Source organism: Montipora capricornis, chromosome 10 (genome assembly GCF_036669925.1).
Source record: "Montipora capricornis isolate CH-2021 chromosome 10, ASM3666992v2, whole genome shotgun sequence".
In the NCBI taxonomy this organism is placed as follows: Eukaryota; Metazoa; Cnidaria; class Anthozoa; order Scleractinia; family Acroporidae; genus Montipora; species Montipora capricornis.
In genome coordinates, this window is record NC_090892.1 from 50,122,832 (window position 1) to 50,135,331 (window position 12,500).

At 40.0% G+C, this 12,500-nt stretch overlaps 1 protein-coding gene and 1 non-coding gene across 3 annotated transcripts in view; both read left to right on the forward strand.

Annotated features, from left to right (window-relative positions):
* The window catches only part of LOC138022104 (transmembrane prolyl 4-hydroxylase-like), a 30,380-nt gene that overhangs the window by 14,849 nt on the left and 3,031 nt on the right, over nucleotides 1-12,500 (forward strand). For both annotated transcript variants that reach the window (XM_068869130.1, XM_068869129.1), the window contains 8 exons: nucleotides 1,619-1,700; nucleotides 8,111-8,242; nucleotides 8,901-8,992; nucleotides 9,110-9,171; nucleotides 9,985-10,022; nucleotides 10,618-10,783; nucleotides 11,372-11,429; nucleotides 12,026-12,144. In XM_068869130.1, the coding sequence (XP_068725231.1) occupies nucleotides 1,619-1,700; nucleotides 8,111-8,242; nucleotides 8,901-8,992; nucleotides 9,110-9,171; nucleotides 9,985-10,022; nucleotides 10,618-10,783; nucleotides 11,372-11,429; nucleotides 12,026-12,144 (749 nt within the window). The remainder of the gene's footprint in view (nucleotides 1-1,618; nucleotides 1,701-8,110; nucleotides 8,243-8,900; nucleotides 8,993-9,109; nucleotides 9,172-9,984; nucleotides 10,023-10,617; nucleotides 10,784-11,371; nucleotides 11,430-12,025; nucleotides 12,145-12,500) is intronic.
* On the forward strand, nucleotides 5,461-5,534 carry Trnas-aga (transfer RNA serine (anticodon AGA)). The gene has a single exon. It is a non-coding gene; the product is annotated as a tRNA-Ser (tRNA).

A 12,500-nucleotide genomic window follows, 5' to 3' on the forward strand; every position in this document is an offset into this window, starting at 1 on the left:
ACCATGCAGCTAGGAATAGACCTTTGCAATGCATGTCCCTTTCCTACCCATCTAAAATACCAATTTTAGTATTTTCTTTGTATTTTAAAAAAGAAGATCATTGTCTCCAGGCATGAAGCGGAGTGAAAATGCCAGAATTTGTTTATAAAAAGTAAGTGGTCTAAAAGGCCGACGGCCGGTCAAGTTTTAACAAGAGCTGTTATATTGCATCTAAGTCTAAGGCCTGGTCTAAGGTTTAATTTTGAAAGGGCTACCCTTCAGTCCTATGATCCAAAATCGCTTTAATACGCTTTAAAAATTGAGCGTACTCGGAAATTTGCTTACTCGCACCAAGTCATTAATTGACTGGTAATTGGAGATCCTATTGCGCCGGAGAACTTACTTCGAGTCGGGCTTTTCAGTTTCATTTGAAAAATTACCGGGCGGTAATTGGGTAATTTTCAAAAGCTACACTGGCCACCGGTCATATGGACACAACAAAGAAAAAAGGAATGATCAGGGTACGGCTATAATTCCAAATTTAAAGACTATCTCAATGATCATCGCTGTTAATGAAATTCTCTCATTGGTATCCCCAAGGCCCATTTTAAACGTCGCATTTCACATGTGCCGAATCGAATGCAAATGAGCGAAAACAATAAATTTTTCTCATTTGCGTTAGATTCGGCACATGTGAAATGCAACGTTTAAAACGGGCCTAAAGCCCTGGCCAAACCATTGAACAAAGTGGAATGGCACATGCAACATTGTTGGATGTAAATGTTGAGGTAGTTGCAAAACACTATCCAACATTGCTTGATGCAACATTCAAATTCAAGTTGGCGCTAAATTTGTAAGTATGGCGCTAGCACTGAAACGAAAACCGCTCGTAGCGTTTGTGCTACTGGAGCTGTTTGAGGACGGAAAAGATGGATTCAAAAATGGTTAAGAGAACGTGTAGAAAAGGGTATATTCACTGCAAGATACATCCGCGCGTAGGGATGAGAGTGAGCTCGGATCAATTTGCAGAAACCGTAAACGCTATTGAACCAGAAATCTGCAAACAGAGCGATAGTGATTAAGGGGACTAAAAGCGTCCTAAAGACATGGCCTTGCTTCCTACTCGTTAATCAAGGTTTCTGGCTGTTGATCCTTGTCCGCTATCTTTGTTGCAAATAATGCTCGAAGCCTAGGCTTGAACATAAAATATCGATTCATGTTTGGCTAGCAGCGCAAACGTGACTTGACTCAGGACACAACTTTGTTGGAAGAGCGGCACAACACTGCAACATCGTGGCGTCGAGCAGAATTGTTGGTCGCAATGTTTTATCAAAAGCAAGCTCCATCCAACACTTGTAAGAACAAAAGGTGTTGGACGAACGTTATCCAACATGGGTCGCCAAACGGTCGAACATTGAAGGGTCGAGCAAAGTTGGAGCGTTGAATCCAACTTTGTTCGATAACTTGGCCAGGGCTTTAAAGAGGATCAAAAATTCAAACAAATAAATTTGTGAAGACTGGAACTAAAAAAGGAGAATTTGAAATGTTTTTTTTTCAATGTAAATGTAGTAAGCGAAATTCTCTCCATACATGATCATCTTTGTCCCTACCCTCTCCTCCTTAAATATTGTTTATTTAGACTGGTCACGCAAAGTGGGTGAATATCAGTGAGAATGGTCCTATCAAGCTTATTACCCGAGCAATGAAGCCACTTGTGTTTGGTAAGTGTTCACTACTTAAGCTCACGAGTTCATTACTTAATCCTCAGGAGCGGATTCAGAGCCACCTTAAAAGTTCCCAACTGTGCTGTGAAGTTGGCTAAAAATCCACGGTCCCATGAATTTTTTTTAACTGACCGGTTAGTTTTATCTTAGCCCGCTTATCACTTTCCTGCAATAAAAATTGGGGGCCCACCAAGCTCGTTTTTAAGATACGAGCATTGAAAGACAAAATTTAGGGTGCTTTTAGATGGCTCTTTTTTGCCATAGTAACCCATAAAGTCACATTAATAAGTTCATCTTGTTAAGCAATGATTGGTGTTTCATATGGCACTGTAACATTTTGTTTAATTAATCGTTCTAATAAGACATTCTTTCAGAATTATTGAAACCGGTGTGAGCCACATCACTGAAGAGTGCACGTATTTTTGAAGCAGACCGGAATCCAATCCGAACGCCGAGTCATTGATATTGTTGAAAAAAGCTTAATTTGTTCCGGGCCAGGGGCCTGTTTCTCGAAAGACCCGGTAACTTACCGTGCCCGGTAAGTCACCGGTAATTACCCGATAAGTTTTCGGGTGTTTCTCGAATCTCCCGTTAATTTCGATCCCGTTATTTTCCCCGATAACTTGCCCGGTAACTTACGGGAGCTTAGGAGCTCCCGTTACTCTCCCGTTAAAGTTTACGGGTAGCATCATTTTGCTGCATCAAAACAAAATGGCTGCCGAAGACGGACTTTTGTTACGCAGTTTGTCGGCCAAGAACATACCAATGGAGGCCTGTACTGAATCATATGACCGAAACAGAAGTCGTTGAGAGGCATAGGTTGTCAACAGGAAGATTAAATTGGCTGATTGAACGGTGTATTGTAAAGAAGATCGATCTACAGAGACAGCAATTCGCGGAGACTCAGGTGTACCAATACAGCCTAATGGTCAAGACGTACCCACCTACTTTCGGTGCCGAAAAACTACAGATGTTAATATATTAAACTTCGATGGAATCGGCAATAAAGCAAGCCTTGACTTAAAGACGGACTGCGGTTTGTTTTGGCGTGAGTCTACTTTTTTTCACATCTATAAATTCGCAGCACCCAGAGTCTTAATCTGGGAACAACTAGCTGCAGCATTTCCAGCAAAAAACAAATGGCATGTTGTTAAAAAAAAACATACAAATAAATAAATAAATGGGATGCAAAAGCTACTGGCAGGGAAAATGTGGAAAGGAGAAGCGATCGACCATCACGTGATATTGAGCAAAAAACAAAACACACCCAGCGAAATGCTGCATGTTTGTCTGAAACAGCAAAGAGGAAATTGTCTCCTTGTGTAAGAATAAAACATGTTTGTGTTCGAGAAAAAAAGGAATTATTATATGGACTCAAACTCGACAAAACCCATAAATTAATGCTCATCAAACCACGAACTTCTTTGCGTACGTTGTTCCCACGGCGGTCCGCTTTATCTCTGTTTTGTTTTGGTGGTGTTCAAGTGTGACAATAAATCTTTCAAGCAAATGTTACCGTATGTTACCCTATAGCTGGCTTTCCCAGAGTGACTGGAGCAATTATTGATGGCTCTCTCATTCCTATCTGGCGCCCAGACAGTGATGAACATCTCTCTGTTTGCCACAAGGGTTTTCATGCTATTAATGTGATGACAGTGTGCAATGCTCACCTGTCATCTACAAATTTTGTTTGCATATGGCATGGCTCTGTACATGATTCAACTATTTTTAAGGCCAGCTACTTGCAAGCATGTATGGAGGGTGGAGGAGGTGGGAATGGGTGGCTCCTGGGAGACTGTGGGTATGCAATCAAACAGGTACAGGTGCCAGAAGGTCCATACAAAAATGAAGAACACCACTAAGAGGGCCTTTGGCCTGTGGAAGACAAGATTTCCCTCCTTGATTACTCTGGTGGGCAGTGCAAAGCAGCAAATTTCTGCCTGGCCTCCATTACTCAATAGCTTCTATATAACTTAAGTGCAACTTAACTCAAAATATTTTCTTTTGTTTAAGATAAATCTCAACACCAGAGAGATATTTGCAAAGCTAATGAGAGGCATGAGTTAATTTCCACTATAACGGAACAAACTGTTTTGAACCTTGTTGCAATGCAGAGCAGTTTGGTAGGGATCACCTCGGTTAAAGACTTGATTATTGCTTCTTGCTAGCTAGGCCTTGGAAAGTGACAAAATATGGAGAGAGTTTTGTTAAATTTACTGTGCATTGAAACCAATTTTCAAGGAGAACATGGAAAAATGTATTTGCCATAGATGGAAAGATTCAACTTTGCAGTGAAAAACACTTGGAATGAGGTGCACTCGAACAGTAAGATTAATTTTATCGGGTCACTTTGTCCAAAAGCCAGTCAACAGTCATCAGGTAAGTTCATTTTAAATGACACTGCAAAAAAGAGAAACAGTAAGGGGGCTTTCATTTATTAGCACATGAGGGGGGGGGGGGGGTAATGTTATTTTGGAAAAGTATTAAGGGGGTTGTCATATATTGAGCAGCTTTTTGAGGGGGTTGATTGAAATGTTGGCTTTTCTACTTCATTTCACTGGCTTCAAAGCTGAATGTACATATTAGAAGAGATTTATAATATTACACCCATTTTCCTGGCCATTGGAAAAAGTTTTCCCAATTATGGGAACTGTTCCTGGGAACAGGGAAATGCCTGCATTGGGAAATACCTGTAATGATTAACTCTCAACGGTCTGGACATGGAAATGCACCGCCCTTCCTATGAAGTTTTAAAAGTGACGGATGCCTTATATTTTACTTTTTGTGATGGTATGCAAGCTGAACAGGGGCATAGCGACCATATACGCACATACCCACATATATGCGTACCTCCAAAAATCCAAAAAATAAAACATTTTATTTTTTTTATTTATTTGATATTTCCATTGTAAAGGGAGAGGTCTCTCCCTTTTCCTGTAGCCACATTTACCGTGGATAATGCACTTGTCTACTAAACACTTCTATCAGTAGTTCCAAAGGTTGACAAATAAAAAACAAAGTTACAGCGAGTGAATAGTTAGCATTTTTTTCATGCTTTGATTTATGAAACTTACCCCCGGAAAACATGGGAAACGGCATTTCTGAGGCCCTAATAATAACAATTTTCTGGGGAGCATGCCCCCAGATCCTCCCTAGAGGCTCATGCAGAAAGCGCTTGTTTCACTGCACCTTCCTGTGGGTACCTATTAAAACGGAAAAACCCTGCTACGCCTCCTGCTGAATTGTTGCTTCTAAGGATATAGATGATTATTGAGTTGAAAATGTTGAATATAAGCATTAATGCTAATAACACATGAATGCATTGGATGAACTGGCTGAGCTGTTCTGCTTTCATGTATAAGTTGGGTGGCTCCCGTATGTATGAGGGAGAGAAAGAGGGGGGTTGAGATATAATGCTGGATAAAGATTGGGGTTATGTGATTGTTGCCATTACTATAGAGGGGGGTTGGGAAATGTTTGAAGGATTTTCCAAGTAATTTTGCCAACCCCCCCCCCCCCCCTCCCTTCCTATGAGCTAATAAATGAAATCCCCCTAATACATACAAGCAAAATAGTTTTGCATCTATGTTAAATGTTATTGAATTTAAGGAGAAATGTAGACTCGGAAAAATATCCGAGTTCCAGATGGGATTTGAACCCACGACCCTCCGTGATCTAGTCGGATGCTCTAAACACTGAGCTACTGGAGACTCTATGGTGAGTCGAGACCCACAAATTGACCCTTGCTCACCATAGAGTCTCCAGTAGCTCAGTGGTTAGAGCATCCGACTAGATCACGGAGGGTCGTGGGTTCAAATCCCATCTGGGACTCGGATATTTTTCCGAGTCTACATTTCTCCTTAAATTCAATATCATTGTTGTTGTTTCATGTTAAATGTAACAACAAAAAAACAAACAAAAGCCAAAACTTGACAACAAAATTGCCCAAGACATGGAGCATTCATAAAAATAAAACTACTAATAAAATTAATCATTCAATTGCTTCATTTCCATTGGTCGAGTGTTATATTGTAACACGAAGTGATTCTAGAATACCCGGCCACTATTGTATTCTTGCAGTAGTGCCCTTTGAAGAACTAGGCATATAATAACAGACGCTATTCCTTTGCAAATTAAGTAGACCGGTATTCTAGAATCTAGCCAGTCTTGTTTATAATCATCAGGACATCTGTCTCAAAGACATAAAAATGAGTACAACAAAATCAATCTTTTCTTAAGACTGCAAATTTACCACCAGATCACCTGGACTCATCATGGCTTAACAAAACCCTGTTCATCAAATGTGATTTTAGGACGACTGAGTATTATTGGTACCCGCTTCTCCTTCAAAATGTCACTTTCTAGTTCCAATTTCCTCATTTTTAGCTTGTAAGATGCTATCACACTTTGAAATACTGACGACACATTTAATTCAGCGTTAAAGTCATTATTGCCGCATGAAAACAATCAGGTTTAAGGGGGTGGCTCTTAACTACCAAACTGTTGCTATGGACTCCTTCAAATAATCATTTCTTGAGTCTCTTTAACTCTGCAGTTACCATTTTTTGCCAAGTGTGTTCTATTTATTTTAACATTTCTTCTACTGATTCGACTGACAACCATATTTGGTAAATCACGTGGCCAAAAAAGAAAATGCCTAAAAACTCAGCGAGCTAACTATGTTTTTCACAAATTTTTAATGCAACAGTACAAGAACAATCTAACACAAAATCAGTGTAGCATGGATTCATGGCCCTCCTCTGTTGCACTTTTCAAAATATCAGTTCCATTTTTTGCCCAAATAGAAATTCCAAGCTGCAGTTTACAAATATTGATGGGACGGTTCTTATCCGATGAAAAAACCGCCTCGTCTTTTTGTTCTTTTCGAGATCGAGGACTGGGACTAGTTGCGCATACACCTTTATTGAAGTGATGTCAGATTTCCATTGAAAGAGTTACTTCAAAGAACCATCCATGCAAACTTTTTGTAGGGCTCTTTGACTAAACAGGTTCCTTAGCAATCATTGTCCTTCTGTAGTTAAGTGCCACCCCCTTAATAAAGGTGCCACAAATTTACTAATATAATTATCTTACTTCCAGCTAGGGGTTCACCAAGTATCTTTGACTCGAAGGAGTCACAATAAATCAAGGATAGAATTATCCCATAAATTAATAAGTGTTTACATACTAATTGATCCCTTTTAGCAGTGTCTTTTAAAATCTACTATACCCTTATGATAAATAACTATATAATTAATAATATTATTTTCGTTTCATTCAATAAAAGTGATTTTTTTTCAAATAGTGTATCTTGAGAGTGTTCGCATATATATGCCAATGAAAATCGAAATAAATGCAGTGAACCTGAGGTAAGACGGAATTCCACCCGACGTACCTGTCGAGATAAAATTGAATACAGATGTTCTTGAAGAGAATTCAAAACATCTGATAATGCTAAACGATGACTCAAAGACATACCTCCTTCCACTGGTTCGCTATACGATGCCATCTACTACTTCTATTGAATCGAAGCCTTCGAGATTGAGAATTTCGCTTAAACTCGTTGTAACATTTTCTGAGCTTCTATTACTCCAAAAGAACGTTGCTTCCCAGTAAACTAAAAGTGTTGCTTACAAAAAGCGTGAATAAAAAAAATCCTGCCATCTTAACACCCTTTGCAAAATTTCTCCGCCAATGAGGTTTAAAAAGTCGCCTTCACTGCTAGAAGATGTAAAAGGAACGATGGAAGGTCATCGTTTCGAACGCCACCTTTGTTTACCAGCGCTCGGTTGGGAAACTGGATGCTACAAGCTCTACGGATCTCGTGCCAAGTCATTTTCCTTCTTTTCATGACGAGCGTGAAGTGCATGCAAGAGCCTGGTAACTGCCGGTTATTTTATCGGCCCCGATAAGTACCGGGAAAGTTTACGGGTGCTTCGAGAAACACTCTTTCGGTCCCGATAAAGTTTCCCGGTAACGGTCCCGGTAAGTTAACGGGCCCGGTAATTACCGGGACTTTCGAGAAACAGGCCCCAGTTCAAAGAAAACGGTTGTACGTTAAAACGAGCTATTCGAATGGTGGACAGTTTTCAACTTATGTGTATAACAAGCCCCTTTCAGCGCAGAAAATCTTCGATGGTATTCACAAGTTAAGACACTATTTTACGGCATTGTCCTGTCGCTTTTGTTTCTTCATTGTCAACAAACTAACAATTAATTAATAAAAAGCGCACCACAAAACCTCTCCAATAATCATTGTTTTACATGTGCAACACATTAAATTACTCGTCGGCACATAGCTTGTGGAGTTTCGTTATTTAATCACTTTGTACTCACAATTTCTATAGAATAGAGCCATTACCTCAGTTATCGTGTAATTAAAATATTTAATTTTATGTGATTTCAAGAAATCCCAGAATTCTTATCACACGAGGAATGTGATCATATCATCTCACTGGCCAAAGACAGTGGGCTCAGGACAAGTACCTCGGGTTTTTCGACATATGATGGAGACTTAGATGAGGATTTGGCACTAGCTGGTGAGGTAATGCTTCTTGAAGGGAGCTTTTCTTTCAGTAAGCTGTTCTCTGATGAGTCGCTTATAGACTGAATCACTCAACTAGTCAGAGAGCCATTTGTTAGCGAGTTGACCGATCGGTTAGTCAAATGAACCAATCGACTTAGTAATAAGCTATTCATTGATTAGGTGGTTTGATGGTCACCAAGGGTGGCTGATTGGTTTCATAACGGTAATGACCAGTCAGTCAGTAAGTTAGTTGGCAAGCCAGCCAGCCAGCCAGCCAGCCGATGTCAGTCGGTTGGTGGGTCAGTCAGTAAATCAGTCAATCTTTCAACAATTATATCAGGTTCTCCCCTCCCCTCCCTTGTCATCTATGAGGAGCATGGAGGAAAGGTTCAACGTGGTCTATCTGTTTGTTTTCCATTAGACTAAAGTCGTTAGTCACACAAGGTGAGTCGATCCGTTTGTCAACCCTTTCACTAAGTCGATCTGTCTTTTGGCTGCTCCGAGATTCACTATATAAGCCAGCCGAACATGCGCAGTCATGTATGCACCATTCTGACATTGAAATAGACAGTTGGACGAGCGGAATGAATTTTGTCTCTAGTTCTTCCGCTGGTGTCCCTGCGTTGAAGTATTTTCCATACCATTATACTAAAACTGCCTTTCGAATTCAGATATGGATTGGACACTTTCGCGAGATCAATTGTTCGCTGGAAATTTCGAAGTCTGGGATACCAACGCAGATGGCATTATAGACTCCATTGAGGTAGTGTGTATCGCCAGATACTATTTTACTAATATTGAAATATTATTCAAACCAAAAACTTACTAACGATAACTAACGTTAACGAACTAACTATAGCTTAATTATTGGATTTCAAAGGTGAAAGAATTTGCTGGAAAGCACAAGAAACTCTATTTGAAGGACGATGAAGTGCAAGAAATGTAAGGCCGCCGGGTAACTTTCAATCAATTAATTCATTCAGGTAGTGCTCTGCTGGGATCAACGGTTTGGGTTTTTTCGTCTTCCATTTGGAAAAAAAAAACTGTTTCCGGTTGGTTTGGCTGATCAACTTCTTCAATCGGCATCCAACTATGTTGAAACAGTTGAAAAAGCATGGACAGCAACCACTGTCGTTAGGCGGGCTTTTAAAAGTCGTCCGCGGCTCGAGCCGTGTTGTTTTCCCTCAACTTGTCAACGCGGAGAAGTCTGGCAATGACAGGAGTTACCGCGTTACCGCGTTCTAATGGAAAACGGTTGGAAAATTGTACTCCATGATTGCATTGGGAAATCTCAACCGCTAATATAAACCTAAACCGGTTGCCTGTTGATACAACACGACATTAGTCAACCTGGAAATTTTATCTATACATTTGTAAATCTATCCCTCTCGATTTGGCAGTTTTCTTATCTAGAATCGTAAACGTCTACCTTTTTGCAGGCGTAACATTTGTTTTGTGTTGAAAGAGGCCGTAAAAGTCATTGGACAAGTGCCTTCACGATTTTTCGATAAATTACGTCAGAACGAGATCAGTGACGCGAAAGAAATCTCGATCCCGATCCTGCTCGGCTGTGAATATGTTTGAGACCTTTCTTCTATCAATAAAACGATGTTAAGATTGGAGGCTGGGTCGCGGAGAATTAATGATCGGTGCATCATTATTGCATCAAATCGAATTAAGTGTAGCTCTATTCGCTCCTCATGTCGAAAAGGAAAAAAAAGAAGAAATGACACTTCTCGTTTTTGGTTTTCTTAGGTTTAAGCGCTTGGATATCACTGATAGACTTAAGAACGGTAAGCACGATTATAAGATAATTGGCAAACAAGCGATCGGTATGCCAGAAGTTCTGGCAGGTTTGTTTTTCATGGGTATCACGAACTAAGCCGTCAGCGGGGTGTGTAAATATAAATATTTAATCCTATTTACGTTAGAATTTAGTTTTCTCGGCCTTGTGATCTAAATTAAGAGTGAATTACAATTCAAATGGAAGCTACCCTTCGAGATAGTCCTTCTCTGTTTGCTTGACGAGAACTCTGAGTAGCACGGTAACTGTAACTAGTTCATATTTTGAAGTAATCTTTTAGTTGAAGTTGTCTTTGCTATAATTTATCTCCTTAATTCGCCAGTCAACGTTAACGCTTATGGGTTCTGTAAAAGGGAACAAACTAAAAGAGGTGTGTCTAACTAGAAGTTTACGTCGATAAAATTAAGCTTAGCATAATAGTACAGTTCACTACGGTACAAACGGCATATTTCTCCTGAAGTAACAAAAGTCACCCTGTATTTAGGCTGAACACAAGTTTTGATTGCTTGTCACTCTTTGAGTTTTGGAATTATTTCAATTATTACGAAACTTGAATCTTATGAAAACTGAATATTATTGTGCAGGTAAGCTAACACCAAATGTCTTCAAAGAGTTGAATATTAAGAAGATTCTTCGGTATATGGATTTCTTGAAGACGAAAAGTCCGCGGCACAGGTGGCGTTTTAGCCAACATACCTGGTTACAGCAGGACAAAACTGCTGACGCTGTATTAAAAAGACTACATGAAAGGTAATGCAGCATAGCATTAAGAGCATAAAATGCGTTGAGCGTAATGTCGTCCGAGTCTTTTGACTTTCGAGAGTCTTGTCTAGGCCACATTCAATTCGAAGGCTTGCCAAACTTTAGTCACTCAAAAGATCTAGCGTTTGTTGTCTCTTCTAAACATAGATTGTGGTAAGCTTTCATTAAAATCTCCCAGATAATTCTGAAAAAAAGGGAACTTTTACAACACCAAAAGAACTGATACATAATAGACAAAACAAATAAATTTTATCGGCGGTAAGCCACTTTCACTTCCCGAACGCGAAAAAGCATGGAACCCCACCCAATCACTTTCCACAGTCTTTTAAAGGTCAGTGATAGCACAGTTTTTACCTGACGGACAACCAATAACATCGAGGACGATCAGAGGGATGACAATAAATAAATAAACTAAGGGTGTCTTCTACAGCTATGGTCTTCGAAAGGGCAGTCATAACAACTTGAACAAGTATACAGTTCTTCTCAGGAGTACACAATATAGGCGGAATTAAAATCCAACAAATCTGCCGCCATTCTTGTTTTCGAACCATTAATTAAGAATGTTCAAATTTACAGAGTAATCAAGTTAACCAAGCTTCCAAGGAAAATTGTTCAAGGTGGTGAGCCAATGCAGGTCAGATATTTTTTATTGTTAGTCTCTTGTGGGGCATTTGTTTTTTGCAGTTTAGAACTGATGGCAATATTTAGTTGTACTCTTTTACTGAATTTAATTATGTCCCCGTTTATTTCTTGCTCAAACTCTGAGTCATCGGCAGGGTCGTAGGCAGGATCTTCGGTTTTCTTCCCCTTCACTCAGATTTTTGTTTTACTCCCTCAGCGTCTTCTTACCCCCTGGCTTCGAGTTTGTTTGCAATTACTTTCTCATCCTCAATATATCAAAAGCACAAGGAAAAGACCCCTAAATACTGTACTATAACAGGAGCCCATGACTAGGAGCGAAGAACAGATCTATATTCCTGTCACGGCGTTTTCAGAGAACGATTTATTTTTAGATTGAATTCCCGCGAATGAGACTCCCACAGGAGCGCGATGACCAATCACAAGAAGCTAACTTGACGTCATAGCGTCACCAAACCGGAACTATCTTTGTTTCTTGCGGGAAAGGTAGCCTAAAAATAGATCGCTCTGTAAAAATGCTGTGACGTACGCTTTGCATCGGAGTTGTTTTCTTCTAGTCATTTGCTTCTGACTATAACTTTTGTTTCGAAGGTTGTTCGATATGAAAAGTACGGTCACTATCACGCGCATATGGACTCCACCATCAAAGGTCCCACAGTTCCATGTTGTCATCAAAATTACCTCAGAGCACACGACTGCAGAGTTTGCAGGTAGGTGTAACGCCCACTACCCCACTAATGCATTTTGGTTTAAATACGCATACTTTATTATCCGTTTTTCGATTTCCGTTTACACTAACTTGTTGTTTGGCCTGATTTGAACATTGATTAACTACTAAACGTGGCTCTTAACCCCCGGGAAGGAGGAGGGGGGGGGGGGGGGATACTTTAGGAATTTATGGGTGGGAATGTGCCGCTGGGATCTTGGAACCCTTAGCCTATACCAGAGCGCTAGTTTTAGCTGGATTTTGCTACCCTATGCTAGAGTAAACTATCCAAATCACTCCTATCCTAGAGTAGCTGTTTTCCAGAAACTGAGGTCACTAGCACAGTCTAAAGCAAAGCCA